This window comes from Falco cherrug, chromosome 15 (assembly GCF_023634085.1).
Source record: "Falco cherrug isolate bFalChe1 chromosome 15, bFalChe1.pri, whole genome shotgun sequence".
Lineage (NCBI taxonomy): Eukaryota > Metazoa > Chordata > Aves > Falconiformes > Falconidae > Falco > Falco cherrug.
In genome coordinates, this window is record NC_073711.1 from 13,052,022 (window position 1) to 13,069,254 (window position 17,233).

The 17,233-nt window shown below is 56.2% G+C and overlaps 3 protein-coding genes and 5 non-coding genes across 8 annotated transcripts; 7 read left to right on the forward strand and 1 right to left on the reverse strand.

Moving 5' to 3' along the window:
• Position 1: 1 nt before the first annotated feature.
• On the reverse strand, positions 2-1,499 carry LOC129737438 (40-kDa huntingtin-associated protein-like). Its single transcript, XM_055727751.1, has one exon. The coding sequence runs from the start codon at positions 1,455-1,457 to the stop codon at positions 393-395; it is 1,065 nt and encodes a 354-aa protein (XP_055583726.1). The 5' UTR covers positions 1,458-1,499; the 3' UTR covers positions 2-392.
• A 677-nt stretch (positions 1,500-2,176) lies between these two features.
• Positions 2,177-3,677, forward strand: LOC129737439 (40-kDa huntingtin-associated protein-like). The gene has a single exon (XM_055727752.1). It carries the CDS (start codon positions 2,222-2,224, stop codon positions 3,284-3,286), a length of 1,065 nt encoding a protein of 354 aa, XP_055583727.1. The 5' UTR covers positions 2,177-2,221; the 3' UTR covers positions 3,287-3,677.
• A 1,478-nt stretch (positions 3,678-5,155) lies between these two features.
• Positions 5,156-17,204, forward strand: DKC1 (dyskerin pseudouridine synthase 1). The gene is made up of 15 exons (XM_055727748.1): positions 5,156-5,303; positions 5,549-5,610; positions 5,858-5,944; positions 6,509-6,600; positions 7,142-7,326; positions 7,809-7,873; positions 8,443-8,569; positions 8,949-9,079; positions 10,087-10,230; positions 11,287-11,407; positions 12,537-12,655; positions 13,787-13,890; positions 14,364-14,430; positions 15,169-15,327; positions 15,830-17,204. The coding sequence occupies exons 1-15, from the start codon at positions 5,288-5,290 to the stop codon at positions 15,896-15,898; spliced, it is 1,548 nt and encodes a 515-aa protein (XP_055583723.1). The 5' UTR covers positions 5,156-5,287; the 3' UTR covers positions 15,899-17,204.
• On the forward strand, positions 7,978-8,223 carry LOC114016066 (small nucleolar RNA SNORD17). Its single transcript, XR_003560343.2, has one exon. It is a non-coding gene; the product is annotated as a small nucleolar RNA SNORD17 (small nucleolar RNA).
• Positions 8,775-8,850, forward strand: LOC114016062 (small nucleolar RNA SNORD83). The gene has a single exon (XR_003560339.1). It is a non-coding gene; the product is annotated as a small nucleolar RNA SNORD83 (small nucleolar RNA).
• Positions 9,250-9,389, forward strand: LOC114016064 (small nucleolar RNA SNORA36 family). Its single transcript, XR_003560341.1, has one exon. It is a non-coding gene; the product is annotated as a small nucleolar RNA SNORA36 family (small nucleolar RNA).
• Positions 11,667-11,912, forward strand: LOC114016065 (small nucleolar RNA SNORD17). The gene has a single exon (XR_003560342.2). It is a non-coding gene; the product is annotated as a small nucleolar RNA SNORD17 (small nucleolar RNA).
• Positions 12,982-13,057, forward strand: LOC114016063 (small nucleolar RNA SNORD83). The gene has a single exon (XR_003560340.1). It is a non-coding gene; the product is annotated as a small nucleolar RNA SNORD83 (small nucleolar RNA).
• Positions 17,205-17,233: the final 29 nt, after the last annotated feature.

Below are 17,233 nucleotides of genomic sequence, written 5' to 3' on the forward strand. Positions count from 1 at the left end.
CTCATTTTCATGTGCTTGTTTTCTTTTTCCTTTTTTAAAAGAAACTCCAGCAACATTCAGCTCCTAGATGGGCAACCCCTCCAGCACGTGCACCCCAGGCGATCTCCTACTACAGAGTTTTCCTGCCCGCAGGCTGCCGCCGGTTCTGTCAGGAACAGCCCGGGACCACACCGAACCGGACCCTTGGTTCTGGGGTGACATGTGCTTGGTGCGGTGGCTTCGGTCACAAACAGCACGTGGGTGGTTTATGGTGGAACACAAGGAACGAGCGAGTGAGGAGCACGCTTGCTTGTCAAGCGCTACTCGCTCCCGTTACAGAACCGGCATTAGGAATAAACGACGAGGCCACGCGCAGCAAGGCTGAGCCCGGCAAGGCCCTGCAGCGGCGGCGCTCAGAGCCCCTGCCCGGCGGGGCTGAGCATCTCCTGCAGCACCAGGTGCAGCAGGTGGTTCTGCTCGGCGCTGAGCAGCGGCCAGAGCTCGGCCTGCAGCACCTTCAGCGCCTCCGCGTCCTTCTCCTGGCACGCCAGCACGGCCGACTGCAGCAGCAGGAAGAGCTCGGCCGGCAGGTAGCTCGCTGCCGGCGGCAGCCCACCACCTGCCCCGCCGCCGCCAGGCCCCGGCGCCGCGCCGCCCTCCGCCGCCTCCCAGCAGTACTGCTCCAGCGTCCGGGCGTGCTCGGGCAGCAGCTTGGCGGGCGGCGGCTGCAGCAGCAGCAGCAGCAGCACCCGCGACACCTCGCAGCGCGCCAGCACGTCCAGGAAGGCGCCGCCGGGCGCGGCCCCGCCGCCGCCGCCGCCTGGGCCCAGCCCGGCCCCGGCCAGCGCCTGCGCCCGCGTCAGCGCCGCCAGCGCGCCGGCGTAGTCGCGGCCCAGCAGCAGGCAGGAGGCGCGCTCGGCCAGGCAGCGCAGGGCCTCCAGCGGCAGCCGCGCCGCCGCCAGCAGCTCGGCCGCCCGCTGCAGGGGCGCGGCGGCGCGGGCGGGCCGGCCCGTATCGCGCAGCGCCGCCGCCAGCTCCAGGCACAGCCCGGCCGCCAGCGCCGGCTGCCCCCGCTCCAGGTGCAGGCGGGCGGCGAAGGCGCCGCAGCTCTGCGCCGCCGCCACGTGCTCGCCGAAGCCGCCGCGCAGCCCCAGGCGCTGCCGCAGGTCCCGCTCCTGGCGCAGGAAGAGCCGCGCCGCCTCGGCCAGGGCGGCCGCCTCGGCGGGGCCGTGGAAGAGGCTCTGGGCGCAGCGCGCCACGGCCAGCTGGCACCAGGCCGCGTAGGGCAGGCTCTCCTGGGCGCGCAGCTCCCGCGCCAGCGCCGCGAACTGCTCCGCCGCCTCCGCCACGTTCGGCTTCCGCAGGAACCGCCGCCGCAGCTTGGCCGACACCAGCCGGTACCGCGACAGGAAGTCCCCGTCCCCGCCGAGGCCCGGCCCGGAGCCGCCGGGGCCCGAGCCGCCCGCCGCCGCCAGCATCGCGCGCCGCTCGGCCCTGACGCGCCGCGCCCCGCCCCGGCCCGCCCCTCGTGCCGCCGGCCAACCGGCGCCCGGCCCGGGGCCACGCGGGCGGGGGGGGCCGCGGGCGGGGCCAGGGCTGCCCGGCCCTCCGGGGGCACCGCCGGGGACGGGCCCGCCTCACTGACCCCGGCACAGGCACCGCTCACGGGGGTGTCCCCGTCTCCCGGGGGTCGGTGGCGAGTAGCGGGAGCCGCCCTCACCAGTAAGGGAAGGCGCTGCGGGGACTCCTGGCCGGCGACACCGAGCGTCAGCCCCTCTGCCCCGTGCCGTGTCCACCGGGCTGCCTCCTACCGGCGCCGGGGATCCCGTCTCCTCTCACCCGCCTCCACTGCCCCTCCCCTTCACCCCAAAAGGGACCCCCCCGCTGCTGCTGTGTGTGCTGCGCGGCCCTCGGCCGCGGGGCGGGCACGAGAGCGGGGCGGGCGCTGGCCGCTACGCCCCGGTACAGGCCGAAGGGTGCCGCGGGGCTGCGCTTAGCGGGGCGGGGTCGACCTGGCTTCCCGCCCGCTGTATGGACAGCGGTACGTGTGCCCCGAAAGAGGCAGCTGTGCCGGGGTCAGTGAGGCGGGCCCGTCCCCGGCGGTGCCCCCGGAGGGCCGGGCAGCCCTGGCCCCGCCCGCGGCCCCCCCCGCCCGCGTGGCCCCGGGCCGGGCGCCGGTTGGCCGGCGGCACGAGGGGCGGGCCGGGGCGGGGCGCGGCGCGTCAGGGCCGAGCGGCGCGCGATGCTGGCGGCGGCGGGCGGCTCGGGCCCCGGCGGCTCCGGGCCGGGCCTCGGCGGGGACGGGGACTTCCTGTCGCGGTACCGGCTGGTGTCGGCCAAGCTGCGGCGGCGGTTCCTGCGGAAGCCGAACGTGGCGGAGGCGGCGGAGCAGTTCGCGGCGCTGGCGCGGGAGCTGCGCGCCCAGGAGAGCCTGCCCTACGCGGCCTGGTGCCAGCTGGCCGTGGCGCGCTGCGCCCAGAGCCTCTTCCACGGCCCCGCCGAGGCGGCCGCCCTGGCCGAGGCGGCGCGGCTCTTCCTGCGCCAGGAGCGGGACCTGCGGCAGCGCCTGGGGCTGCGCGGCGGCTTCGGCGAGCACGTGGCGGCGGCGCAGAGCTGCGGCGCCTTCGCCGCCCGCCTGCACCTGGAGCGGGGGCAGCCGGCGCTGGCGGCCGGGCTGTGCCTGGAGCTGGCGGCGGCGCTGCGCGATACGGGCCGGCCCGCCCGCGCCGCCGCGCCCCTGCAGCGGGCGGCCGAGCTGCTGGCGGCGGCGCGGCTGCCGCTGGAGGCCCTGCGCTGCCTGGCCGAGCGCGCCTCCTGCCTGCTGCTGGGCCGCGACTACGCCGGCGCGCTGGCGGCGCTGACGCGGGCGCAGGCGCTGGCCGGGGCCGGGCTGGGCCCAGGCGGCGGCGGCGGCGGGGCCGCGCCCGGCGGCGCCTTCCTGGACGTGCTGGCGCGCTGCGAGGTGTCGCGGGTGCTGCTGCTGCTGCTGCTGCAGCCGCCGCCCGCCAAGCTGCTGCCCGAGCACGCCCGGACGCTGGAGCAGTACTGCTGGGAGGCGGCGGAGGGCGGCGCGGCGCCGGGGCCTGGCGGCGGCGGGGCAGGTGGTGGGCTGCCGCCGGCAGCGAGCTACCTGCCGGCCGAGCTCTTCCTGCTGCTGCAGTCGGCCGTGCTGGCGTGCCAGGAGAAGGACGCGGAGGCGCTGAAGGTGCTGCAGGCCGAGCTCTGGCCGCTGCTCAGCGCCGAGCAGAACCACCTGCTGCACCTGGTGCTGCAGGAGATGCTCAGCCCCGCCGGGCAGGGGCTCTGAGCGCCGCCGCTGCAGGGCCTTGCCGGGCTCAGCCTTGCTGCGCGTGGCCTCGTCGTTTATTCCTAATGCCGGTTCTGTAACGGGAGCGAGTAGCGCTTGACAAGCAAGCGTGCTCCTCACTCGCTTGTTCCTTGTGTTCCACCATAAACCACCCACGTGCTGTTTGTGACCGAAGCCACCGCACCAAGCACATGTCACCCCAGAACCAAGGGTCCGGTTCGGTGTGGTCCCGGGCTGTTCCTGACAGAACCGGCGGCAGCCTGCGGGCAGGAAAACTCTGTAGTAGGAGATCGCCTGGGGTGCACGTGCTGGAGGGGTTGCCCATCTAGGAGCTGAATGTTGCTGGAGTTTCTTTTAAAAAAGGAAAAAGAAAACAAGCACATGAAAATGAGGTTTTTGGGTTTTTCTTCTTCCTCTCCTGAAAGCAAAAGATGCTGCAGCCCAAGCGAGGCTGCACATTCTGCTCTGGGCGGGCGAATGGAGCCGGGTAGCCCGGGGACCGGTGGCTGTGGCCTGACTGTTTTCTGTAGGACAGTGGCCACCTGGGGAACTGAGACCGTGAGACTGCAAGATGGCAAATCCCTTCCAGCTGAGGGCGGTTAGGAGCGAAATGAACAGCGGAGGTGGAGAAGGATGAGTTCTGGGAATGGGCTGCTTGCGCGGTTCTCTTCAGCCGGCGTTCCGGCCTGCTGTGGGGCGCCTCTGCCTCTTGGGAGCTTTTCCCATCTTTAGGCAAAGAAGGCAAGTTCGTTAGGTGGGAAAGAAAGAAAGGAACCTGCTGCCCTTGGTGCACCCAGCTGTTGCCCACAGGCCTAGCCAAATATCTGTGGCGTGAACATGCAGTTTCAAGGAGGGGATGCTTTACTGTGGAAGCTAGAGAGACTCTGGTGGTCGCCGGAGAGCTGTGCATGTTGTGTACGTAAAGAGCAATTTTAGTGCACCCCGCTAACAGTAAAGGAAACCCGCTTGCAGCAAACAGTCCCCAGAGATCCTGGCAGAAGTCTGAGGCTCCAGGAGAGAGATCGGTCCTGTTTGCACGCCTGGGAGAGAAGGGAGAAGCAAACAATAATTCTGGTATAAGTGGTATTGCGTGTGCCTCCAATTTTAATATTTGGTTCCAGAGGCAGCAGTGTTTTCAAATGCTTTGCCAGTGTTTCCTTTTCGAATGTTTTTCAGGTTCCACGCTTAGAAACTTGCAGTTTTCCTGGCTGCAATGCAAACATTGATTCCTGCAATACTGAGGAAGTTAATTACCACAAAGCTTTTCTTATCTGGATAAAGTTATAGATGAGTAATGTTTAATTAGGCATTTGATGTTGTTTTCTAAGTTGGCCATCGACATGCCATGCTGTGAAGCAAAAATAAAAGTCTGTGCTTCAAAAGTACTTGCAACCACCTTTTTCAATTAAAGCAGGTGAAACCACTGTTAGAATGCCGCATGGTGGCCATGCAAAGTGGGGACTGTCAGACGCTGTTTCGGGGCTAGAGCGATAGCTGTGTAGTGTTAATTCCCAGAGACGGGATGTCGCTTAAAGTGCCTGGATTATCTGAACTCGGAACACTAAAAACTGCACGCGGGTGAGGTTTGGTCACCGTCGAGAAACTTCCTCGGGGCGCCAGGCCAGGGCGAACCGCGGCTGCAGTAACTGCGGTTTGTGCTGGCGGGGCCGCCGTTCCCCGCTCTGCAGAGGGGTCGCGCCCACGCCACCGCCCGCAGCGCCCAGGAGCGGTGTGGCCCCGGGCTGGGCCGTGGGAGTAGCGGGGCCTAGGGACGGTGAGGGGAGCGGTTCGGGCCCCGCGACCGCTGGCAGCCCCGGAGAGCGCCGGGCTGGAGCGCCCGATGCTCTGTACCGGGCAGAGGGGCCCGTGCGAAAGGTGAAGGGCACCGGCCCGCGCAGCGCTGGGGCCGACGGGAGCGGTCACGTGCTGCTGCGGGGCTTGTCGGGAAAGGGGCGGCGCTTCCGGTCCTTGCGCGGCGCGGCACCACCACGCGGCGCGGCCATGGCGGATGGGGACGGTGCGCAGCGGGTGTACCGGCGGGGTGGTGCCCCCGCGGCGGGCTTCTGCGCGGGGGCGGGTGGGGGGCTTGGGCTTGGAGAGCCCCGGCGGGGAGGGGTTCGCTCGGGGCTGCTGTGGCGCCACGTGGGGCGCGCCCGGCCCGGGAGGGGGTTCGGGGCTGTGGGTGTCCTCCTGGGCCTGCCCCGCTGGCGCGGCGGGACCGGGCGGGCCGCGGCGGGGATGCTCAGCGTGTCTCTCCCGCAGGTTCCAGCGTGAAGAAGCGGCGGAAGAAGGAGAAGCGGGCGCTGCCCGATGAGGATATAGCGGTGAGCGCGGGGCTGCCCGGGGCCCGGATCGCGGGATCGAGGGGTTCCCAGCCCGGGCCGCGGGGTCCGGGAATCGGGCTGGCGGTGGCTCGTAGCGTGCCAGAGCGGGCTTCCCCGCTGCCGCCACCGGAGGGAGAGCGGGCGGGGGGCGGGACCGCGTGGCGGGGAGCGGGACCGCGTGGCAGCGGGCGGGAGCGCGGGCCTCCCAGCGCCGTTCCTCAACCTGGGTATCTGCATCCGCCCCCAGGACATCCAGCACACCGAGGAATTCTTCATCAAGCCCGAGTCCCGGATTGTCCAGCTGGACACGTCCCAGTGGCCCCTGCTGCTGAAGGTAGAGTGGGCTATAGGCAACCTCGCGGCCCGTCCGCGCCCCCTCCGTCGCCCCTCCCGGTGCAGGCCCGTGGTGGTGCTCGGTTCCTTCCTTCCAAACCCTGCTGCTAAGAAACCGCATGCGTGACTCTCAAAGTGGAGGCGAGCCTTCCACGTGTAGAAATCACGTTAAAAATTTTGGCAAGCAGTATCATTTGCATGCCTCCTTTCTAAGTTTGCCATCTCCTGTAAAGACCCCACCAGATTTCTTCAGCTATTTATTTCGGTCTGACAGTGGCCTGTGGTCTGTGTAGACTTCTGAGTTGCTTGTGCTGAGTTTCTGGGGCACACTCGATTTATCCTGTATTGTAAAGGCTGGTATTCTGCTGCTTTCCTATCTCTTTCAGCGCAGGACTTCCCTTTCTGTAAAATGTTGTTTCATCGTTGGGTAGTTTTCATTTTGGAGGAGGCTCTCTTGCTTAAATGTACAAGTTAGACATGTGACTGGGAGATGTACTGGGGCAAAGCAATGCTGAAGCCACTGTAAGCTCAAGAACACTTGTAACTTGTTGCTTGGATTTTGTAGAACTTTGACAAGTTAAATGTGATGACAGCACACTACACGCCTCTTTCTTCCGGTGCTAATCCCCTGAAGAGAGAGATTTCTGACTATGTTAGGTGAGTGTAATGAGGGCAGAGTGGTTTATTTTTCTTTCACAGTTAATATTCTCGAAACATTTTTTTGTTCTGTATTCCCCTTTGACCTCTCTGCTTGACTCGGTGCCTTGCTACTAACCAGTAGATGTCTAAATGGGACCTGCTGGTCACTTCCTGTAAAGTTTGCTTTGTTCTGGGGTTGTGGCTCGTCTCTGGACAGACGTGCAAACACTTGAGGAAGTCTCTGGGGTCTTACGGAAAATCTTTTGGCTTGCTAGACTTTGAGACTGCTTGGACTTTGTAGCATTTGATATGGTTGAGTGCAGAGTAGTGATGAGCTGGCTGGGGAGAAGAGAATTCTTTGAATGCGAAATAATCACCTGCTGTGTGTGGAGCTTACTGAGCTTGTATGCTTACTGAGGGTAGCTGTGAGGCTCGTCGCTTACTTGGCTATGTAGAAATACAGAAATCTTTGCAGGCATTACAAATACTGTCAAAGTTTTTGTGCTCTTGCTGTGTTTGCCCTGATGCTTAGCTCCTACTCTGTCATCTTGCACTGTAGGTCTGGCTTTATTAACCTAGACAAACCTTCCAATCCATCTTCCCATGAGGTGGTTGCATGGATTCGACGCATCCTTCGAGTAGAGAAAACTGGACACAGTGGCACTCTGGATCCTAAGGTGACTGGGTGCCTCATCGTATGCATTGAGAGGGCAACACGACTTGTCAAATCCCAGCAGAGCGCAGGTACGTTTATTGCCTGGGACTATTTACAGTCTAAGTGACTGGGGAGATGCGGCATTCTTTTGGAGATAAATGGAGATTTCCAGTCTTTAAAAGGGCTACCCTTGGCCTTCAGTGCCTTGAGCTCAGGGTCTGTCTTTCTCACTCCAAGACAGGGAGGGCGCACGTATGCTGTCACAAGTTTGGTTGGTTGGTTGGGGTTTTTTTGCATCTCTGGGGCTTGTACTGTTTAGTCAGTGAAAACACTTCTGACAGACTGGTTTCATCCTCTACCAGTCCAGTGAAATAAAACTCGGTGAAGAAATAAATGTAACTTAGACTTATTTTGTTGGAACCAACTCCATAATAAACGCTATGTACTTCCTAGGAGAGAGGATTGTGATAATGTCAGGGCTCTGTGGATGTGTGGCTGTGAAGCAGTGTGGACCTTGAGGTCAATATTAAATGCAAGTGGCCACTCCTGACTGCTCTTGTCATTCTTTCAGGCAAAGAGTATGTGGGAATTGTTCGGCTGCACAATGCAATTGAAAGTGAGGCTCAGCTTGCCAGGGTAAGTCTCGGCATGCTCTTAGCCATGCTGGCAGTTCACAAGCAAAGTGTGCAGTGTTGGTGGGAGATCAGAGGGTAGGAGTGGAGCTCAGGTGCACTCTGTGTGTGAGGTGATGACAAAGTTTATCCATTCTCTGAGTGCAGTGGTGCTGCCCTCCTGCAGCACCCTGATTCCTGTTCTAGGGTCTGGGTGCTGTGCAGCCTCCAGAGACCCTTTAGTCTCCCAGTGTCCTACTGGGGGCTGCTGTGGTGTGTGGCTGGCTGCGTGCAGGAGTGAAGTGGTGCTGGCAGGGTCGGAGCCCCTCTTTTGGAGCTCCGTCCTCACTGAGATGAGGGATGATGTCTGATCACATACTGCCACCTGATGAAAAAGCTTAGCTGTACTCACTGGCAGTCGGGGTAGCATTTTGACCACGTCATTGGTTCAGATCGACTTTATTAAATATGGCATCCCCAAATTATGATGAACCTTGTGGTTTCTCACTGATGGAAGTGGTCATGGTTGCTGGAGAGCCCAAAGTGCTACATTAAGGTGTAGATGTGAGCTGTTATTTCTCCTTCTGCCCTCAGGCAATTGAAACTCTGACAGGTGCGCTGTTTCAGCGACCACCCCTCATTGCTGCTGTCAAACGACAACTGAGAGTCAGAACCATCTATGAGAGCAAGCTGGTGGAGTATGATCCTGAGAGAAGATTAGGTAAAACAGGGCTTTTCTGCCGCCTTCTTATTAAGCTGACAGTTGATAAAATTTCCTGTGAAATGGGCTGCTTCCTGTTCTTGGAAGATGTCTTAAGTCCTAAATCCTTGCCATCATTGAGCAGTAACTGCTTCATGCATTACTTTGGTTTGTTGAGAAGCGAATCCCTTCTGGCTCTTTGTACCGTTGCATCCTTTGTTGAAGAGCCAAATGATGTCAATTAGAGAACATTAGCACTCAGTGCAAAGATGACCTTCATCTATCACCCCAGGCTGATGGCTCTGTGAAGGGTTGGGCACAGAACTTCACTTGGAGGGAGCTTCTTGATGTGGTTCATTTCTAGATACATATTTAAATACTCTTCTGTCCTGCATTTCAGGTATTTTCTGGGTGAGCTGTGAAGCGGGCACATACATCCGAACACTCTGTGTTCATCTTGGTTTGCTGCTTGGTGTGGGGGGCCAGATGCAAGAGCTCCGCAGAGTGCGCTCAGGAATCCTGGGAGAGAAGGTAGAGTGGTAGCTGTAACTATAACCAGCAAATTTAAAATTGCCAGAATTGCGAGAGTTCATTGGAATTGTGTTTTACAGTGTTAGGAGATGGTATATAGGTGCATGGTGGCTGGGGGAAGTTTTGTGAATAGCCCTGAAAATGTGGGGGCTCTTCCATAGACGGCCTGTAACCAAAGTGTTGAGCTCAGTTCAGGGTGTTGCCCCTGTTCTGGTAATTAAGCTTTGGGACAATGAGTGACTGGGAAGCACACCATGGTGACTGAAACCCCAAGGTGTTTTATGCCACCTGTGTTTCTTGGCCCACAAACCATGCACGTGCTGTGAGTTCAGGTGTGTGAGCTGTCTGCTTAGCAGTCTGTGACTGCTTGCTGTCAGGGCACGGTACAGGGAACGTGCTTCACTGAAGTGCACCTGGGAGATGCAGTCTTTTGTGAACACTTCTACAGTCTTCAGTTTGGTCGTAGCTGGGTCTTGCTGCTGATCCAGATCCCAGAACTAATTTATTTACTTGCAAAGCAGGAGTGTCAGAATGCAAGTGCTTCCCCATCCATCTGTGCTCTTACTTACCACAGTTGTAATCACTGGCAATCATTTCTGAATTCCGGGTGTTGGGTGCTTACAGCTGATTCCAGTATTTATTCCATGTCACAGATTGAAGAGCTGGTTAATATAGACCTCTACTCACTGATCTTGGTCTAGATGTCCCAGGTGTTAGTTTGTTTGGTCATACTTCAAAGTTTCATGTGGACAGACCTTATACACTAGATCCAAGTGCTATCTGAGATGGGTAGGGCTGAAGTCTGTGGTAGCACAGCTCAAGCTGACCTCAGACTGCTGGTGGAAGATATTCTTGCTTCTTTTAGGTTGCTTTTTTGATGCTTCTGAGTCAGACATCTGTTTGTCTCCCTTTCAGTACACTATTTGCTGTTGGACTTCAGCTGTTTTCTTGTGTGCGTTTTGAGTTGGTGGCTGGTAGGAGAGTTTAGAGGGGTTGTGTCTTTGCAGGACAACATGGTGACTATGCACGATGTACTGGATGCACAGTGGCAGTATGACAACAACAGGGATGACAGCTACCTGCGAAGAGTTATCCTGCCATTGGAGAAACTGCTGACTTCACACAAGCGGCTGGTCATGAAAGACAGTGCGGTGAGTTACTGAGATAGTGCCACTTGACAGCCAGAGACTGCAAAATGTCCTCCTAACGTCTTGTGGTTTAACTCCAGCTCGTAACTAAGTACCATGCAGCTACTTACTCACCCCCCTTTCCTTCTTCCCCACCCTGAGGGATGAGGAGGAGATTCAGTAAAAAAGTAAAGCTCATGGGGTTGAGATAAGAACAATGTAATAATTATTATAGTTATATTTTATTTTAATGATAACAATTGTAATGAGAAGGGGACAGAGAAAGGAATAAAATCCAAAAGGGAGAAAGCCCAAGCGATGCACAATACAGTTGCTCACCACTAGCTGTCTGATCCCCAGCCAGTACCTGAGCAGCAATCAGCAGGCCCCAGCCAACTCCCCCCAGTTTATATACTGAGCGTGATGTCCTGTGGTGTGGAATATCCCTTTGGCTAGTTCAGATCAGCTGTCCTGGCTGTGTCCCCTCCCAATTTCCTGTGCCCTGCCAGCCTTCTCGCTGGCAGGGCCTGAGAAATTGAAAAGTCTTTGACTTAGTCTAAACCTTACTTAGCAACAACTACAACCATCAGTGTGTTATCAACATCATTGTCATACAAAACTCAAAACACAGGATTGTACCAGCTACTGAGCAGAAAATTAACTCTGTCCCAGTCAAAACCAGAGCACTTGTACAGCTAATACAATAAATGGGGGATCAGGATTCACATGGTGTCTGGCACTATCCAGATTGTGAGCTGTGTAGGACCCAGTATGGGCCACTGCCAGATCAGCAGTAAGATGCAAGAGCCAGGAACTGAGTAGCAGAGGAGCTGCTCTCCTCACTTCAGGAGGATGCTGATCATTGTAAGAGTTCTGCCTCATGTTGTTTGCTGTAGTAGGTGCTTTACTTGCGTTATCCAAAGCTTCCAAGTTTTATATAGTGGACAATAAGAAATAGATATGTAGGGATGTTATCACTGGGACAGTAATGGCAATGGGAAGCTAAAATACTAGAGGCCTTTCTTACCTTGTTTTTATTCTGTAACAGCTTATAAGCCCTCCTGTTCCCTACATTTTCAGGTTAATGCCATTTGCTATGGAGCCAAGATCATGCTACCTGGTGTCCTGAGATACGAAGATGGTATTGAACTTAATCAGGAGATTGTTGTCATCACCACAAAAGGAGAAGCTATCTGCCTAGGTATGGAACTACTTGTTCTTTCTTGTGCCCAGCTAGCTGCAGAAATAATAGACTGTGTTCCAGTGAATGCACAACAAATGAGTCCCCATGTGCAGAAGGTTTAAATAGTGCTTCCTCATGGGGATTGTGGGCTAGTGTACCCAACACCAGCCATCTTTAGCCAGGATGTTAAGAAACAGTGGCTGCATCGGTCCTTGGCAAGGTGTGAAGAGTTCTTCAGCCTGCTCTCAGCTGTATAATGCTCAGGTGCACTCTGTGTGTGAGGTGATGACAAAGTTTATCCATTCTCTGAGTGCAGTGGTGCTGCCCTCCTGCAGCACCCTGATTCCTGTTCTAGGGTCTGGGTGCTGTGCAGCCTCCAGAGACCCTTTAGTCTCCCAGTGTCCTACTGGGGGCTGCTGTGGTGTGTGGCTGGCTGCGTGCAGGAGCGAAGTGGTGCTGGCAGGGTCGGAGCCCCTCTTTTGGAGCTCCGTCCTCACTGAGATGAGGGATGATGTCTGATCACATACTGCCACCTGGCACATCACAATTCCTGAGCATATGGGTGTAAAAGGCCTGGAGCAACTACCAGCTTCTGTGAAGTGACTCTAAAGGGCCCTTTGTTCTAACTAGGGTCTTCAGAGAAGCTGTGTAGGTGACAGGAGCTGACATACTGTACAGATGGTCAGTCATGGTGCTCAGTGCTGCACAGCCTCACGCTCCATACAGACCTGTGGGATTGAGGGACCTTGGAGGTCTAATGCAGCCAAGCCGTTCCACCCTTTTTCTCTACTGCTAGCACTCTTGTCATCTCAGGGACCTGACAAGAAAAACATAATTTATTGGTAAAATTAGTCTCCTGCAGTTTGGCTCTGCTGACGAAGGAGCAGCAGTGCTCCTTTCTGTAGTGGCATTCCTTGAGCTGCCTGGAAGTGCTCCAGCAGCTGCTCACAGAGCTCTTTCCCATGCAGTGGTGTTGGTGCTGCTCTAGGAAATGGTTGGTCTCGCTGTTTGGGGTGAAATGATGCTGGTGGGGGGTGTTGCTCCTCTTTGTGCTGACAGAGGAAGAACAGGCTGAACACAGCAGGTTCCTGCATTGCTGTTGCAGTTCTGCTATTAAAAAGTTAATGAACTCTGCCCGCTTCTGTAGCCATTGCCTTGATGACCACAGCAGTCATTTCTACCTGCGACCATGGCATTGTGGCGAAGATCAAGAGAGTCATCATGGAGAGAGACACGTATCCCCGCAGATGGGGTCTTGGTCCCAAGGTGAGTGGTGTGGGGGCGCAGTCAGTCCCAGGGCAGTGGTGGGTGCCCAGCTGTCAGGATGTGGGATTCCAGGCCCCTCGAGCAGAGCTGCATCGGTGCGTTCTCCAGGGCCTCGGTGTAATTCTGCTGTGCTCTTCTAGAGCCATGATGGTGGCGCTTCCCAGTTAGGGGGGCTTGTGCCAGCCCAGTGCTGGTGGCAGTGAGGCTTTCCCTCCCAGCAGAGCCTAGGCAGCTCTACTCAAGGTCCAGCTGAGGCTGGTTCTCGGGTGTGGGCTTTTCAGGTCTGTACAGCACCAGCCAAATGATAGAGAGCCAAATGATAGAGAGCCAAATGATGTGAAGTGGATTGCATTAGCACTCTGTGCAAAGATGACCTTCATCTATCACCCTGTACTGATGGCTCTGGAGGGGCTGGGCAAGGAGCTGCTTTTCCTTCTGGTGCAACTGCAACAGTGCCAAAATGGAAACTGTCTTGTGAGACACTAAATTGCGCCTAAAGGACAGGAGCAGTGGGAACAGTTGTTGGGTTCCTCTCCTGTCTCAAGCATGTGGTAGTCACGGAGGCCAGCGGTACTAGCATAACTGCAGCCAGACTGGTGTTTCACTGGTGAGTGATGCAGTGTGGGCTTAAAACTTGGTGTTGCTGTGGCTAATTCCAGTCCTGTGGTTCAGGTGAAATGTAGAAAGCCGTGGGGATGCATGTACATGTATCTTGCGGCAAATGTGAGGTAATGTGGTCCAGTTCAAGCACTTTGCAAGGCTTTGCTCCAGACTTAATTTGCAGCTGGAGTGGTTCGGCTGAAATGTGTCAGGTCATTTAAACTGGAGAAACCCAGTCAAAGATCTGAGCTCCATGATGTGCAGTCATCTTGTTCTGCTGCTGTTACTTCCCCACAAAGTAGCCCTTATTTACTGATGAAGATACCTTCTGTCTTGAGACTCGTAGGCTGCTGTGCAGGGGATGTTTTATGTAATTTATTAGAAGGTCCTTGGAGAAGCGTTAAATCAGTAACGCTCTAGTTATTGGCTTGTCTTCTTCCTGGATTACTTCCTCTTAGGCTGAGTGGGTGAAGCCCTGGGAGGATTTCTCCTCCCTGGAGCTGCAGGCTGACTTGTTCATGTTGCTCACAGGCCAGTCAAAAGAGGATGATGGTCCAGAAGGGTCTGCTGGACAAGCATGGAAAGCCCAATGAGAACACACCAGATTCCTGGAAGAAGGAGTATGTGGATTACAGGTGGGTACATGGTGTGTGGCTTCTGTATGGTGGGTACAGGGGAGCCCCGTGCAGCAGTGGCTGGGCTGGGTGCTGCCATTTGTGCTTGGAACACCTTAGGCATAGCCTAAGACTGTCTGAGCTAGGACCAGTCTGGACCCGTGGAGTGTGGTGGTATTTCTTGCAGTCCCAGGTAATGTGCTGCTAGTGGGCTGCACTGGAGGGAAGGGCCCTGGGCAGACAGTTATCCCTTTCTAGCCTGTGCTTGTGGTTTTAGAGGGAGTCAGTCTGCTAAATTAAATGGGGGAGGCCTTGCTGTTGCCCAGCCCAGCTGGCTCTGGTGCAGGCTGCAGGTCATCCCCACACCAGCCCCTGCGCCCCCAGCATGTGATGTGGGTTACAGAGCCCTTGCCAAGGGGGACAGGGCTTTGTACTTGTACAGAGTGGTGTGAGGCAGTGGGTGTCCTGCTCAGCCTGGGGATCTTCTCTTTCAGGGATGCTTGCAAGAAAGAGGCAGCTGCTGTTCCCAGAGTTGTTTCAGAGCTGGAGAGGGCTCCAAAAGTGAGTATCATCAGTGGTTTCTGGCTGTAAGGTTGTTTGGGCCCTGATGAAGAGTGGATATGCTCCTGTTCCTTCAGGCAGTTGGTATCAGTTGCTGGATTGTGTGCTGCTTTGATTCGCTGTTTTACAAGGGAAGGTGTTTTGTATTCTGGGAACCTGGTGCCCTGATGTGTGTTGTGGTTGCGAGGCCCGTGAGCCGCCTGTAGGGTGACCTGTTTAGGGTCTTGCCCCTAGGGTGTTTGTACTTTGAGTGTGAGTTCTGTAGCACAGTATGAGTATAAGGAGCTCTGACTTGTGTACAAGCTGCAGCATCCAAGGAAATGTTGTATGGAGCCACAATGGAGATTTGTTGTGCCAGAGACCCTTTCTGGAGACTACAGGCAGTTGCAGAAATGTCCATGCAGGAGTCGCTTAAGTCAGGGCTTGTGCTGTGATTGAAGGATCTACGTCAGGGCTTGTGCATGCACTTGGGAAGGTGCAGCAGCGTTTCAAACTCTGGAGCATTTGGGGTACAGGAAACACAGTAATACAAGGTGCAATTCTGGCAGAAACAAATTCCAGACAGTGTATGCTGGAGTGGACCGCTGGCAGTCTGTAGCTCGCTGCCCTGCTCAAAGCCTTTTTAACAGCAAAGTTTGATTGAACCAGGCAAAATAGTTGCAATGGCTTGCAAATTGTTTTCCCATCACTTGAGCTCCTTTGGAAGGTGGCATGGCTGACAATGTGTTCCCCTAACAGAGGAAGCGAGACTCGGAGAGTGAAAGTGAGGAGGCTATGACCCCACCATCCCCTGCCACCCCACCACCAGAGGAGCTGAGCGAAAAGAAAAAGAAAAAGAAGAAGAAAGAGAAGAAGGCCAAAGAGGCAGCTGGGAGTGGGGGAGAGCAAATAGAAGTGGTATGTAACTCCATGCTGTCATGGTGTGGTCCAAGCATGGGAGAGATTGCTGTCTCTCCCTACTGTCTCCAGGATAAATGCATCAGCATCCTTCTGTGCATGTCCCTAAAGTGCCAGGCTCCCCACGGGCAGAGAAAGATGTCTGTATGTAGGTGCATTTGTAAACTGAACTGGCTGAGAGTGGTGGGAGATCAGGCAGGTGAGGCTTGTGGGGGTGGATCTGCAGTGGGGCAGGAATGGGGTGAGCAGCCATCTGTGCCCCAGCGAGTGGGTGGGTAGATGTTCCTGCCAGATGGCCTCTGTGCTCTGGTGCCTTGTAACAGGCCCTGGTGGGAGGATGGTGGCATTCAGTCAGGCGTGCTTGAGTGCTTGTATGGTGGTGGTGAGGGAGGATTGTGGCCGTGGGGAGCCCGCACTGCATCTGGAGTGGGGCAGTTCCTTCTGAAGTGAGCAGCAGGGGGTTCTTTTCGATTCTTTCCTGACCTTTCCAACCCCTTTGCAGACCAGTGAGACCAGCACCAAGAAGAAGAAGAAGAAGAAACAAAAGGAGGTAGAAGAGAGCTCGGAGTAAGCGACTGGATCTGTTCAAAGCAGTCGACCGCATCGGTAGGGAGGGAGGAGTCTGAGGCTTTGAGAAAGAGGACTGGCTGTGTGGCAGACAGGCCAGCAAGTTGCAAGTTCCTTTTCGCTTGTGTATACGAGTGAGCAGGTGTGTTAACCCGGGATACACCCTGCTCAGGTACCGCTCCTCATCCTGTTTTAAGGGTTGCCAGAGGACTGGGGTGCCTGACAGCCCCTGCACTGGATTGCTCTCTAAAGCTGAACACCGTGATGCCAATAGAAGTGCTACCTTCAGGGAAGCTGTAGCTCCTGGCCCTTACTTGGTGTCTCTGTTTTCACCTTGAGAGGGAGGAATAACATTTCTCCCCACATCTTGTCCTGCCTCTTTCTTCCTTTTCTTCCAAGGTTGGAGCTGTTACCTGACAGTCACAGAATACGTTGGTGTCTGGAGGACTGGCTTTGTCATGGCCCATCTGAGTGGGTTTGGGTGGGGACAGATTGGTTATTTGAAGGGCTCTGGTTTTAATCTGGCCATATGCTTGGCTTGACCCTCAGCTAAATTTCAGAATTTACTGAAAAAAAATCTTCAGTACTTTTTTCAAACTTTATCATAAAAGGATTAGAACATTAAATTCCTGCTTTTTGTTTTGTAGTGCAGAGACCTGCTTGTTAATTGTCAGCTGATCTCCAGACCCAGTGCCCAGGCGACTTGGTCAGTGTGTACCTCGCGCTGGCTCTGTGCTCATTTCTATCCTGTTGTTGGAATGGGACTGCAGTGCTTTCAGCTGCCTTCTCTGGTACTGATACTTAATATGCTTTGAAGGCTAGAAGTGGGGATGCTGCTGGGGGCAGAAGCAAAGTAACCAGAAGGTGGCTGGCCCGTATAAGGGCTGTTGGGACCAGAATCCTCATGAAGAAAAGCTTAGCTAGAGGCAGCTCTGCAAGGGGCGCCAGGCATGGGGCTTGAGTGGTTTCAGAAAGAGTTGTCTTAATTTTCCTTATCTGGGATGGCTCGCTAGGGGCAGGAGGTCTCTCCTCTGTTAGAGGGGTGGTGTTGACCCAGGAATTTAGCTCCTTTTAATGGGGAAGGATCCAGGTTGCTTTGTTCCGAGTTTCTTTGCTGCAGAGATTCTGTAACATTTGTCTTAGCTTCATGCATTGTTTTTGTCTTAACTGTTTGACTTTCCTCCAACTGATGGTAGGAGATACACGCAGGCAGTGGGGCCAGCAGTTTGTGGCTGTCAGAACCTGACCAGAAAAAAAGTCCATTTTTATTTACTCTTTTTTTACATAAAAATAAAAGCCCTATTTTTGAATGGGTGATTTTCTTGCTCATCTGGCTGCT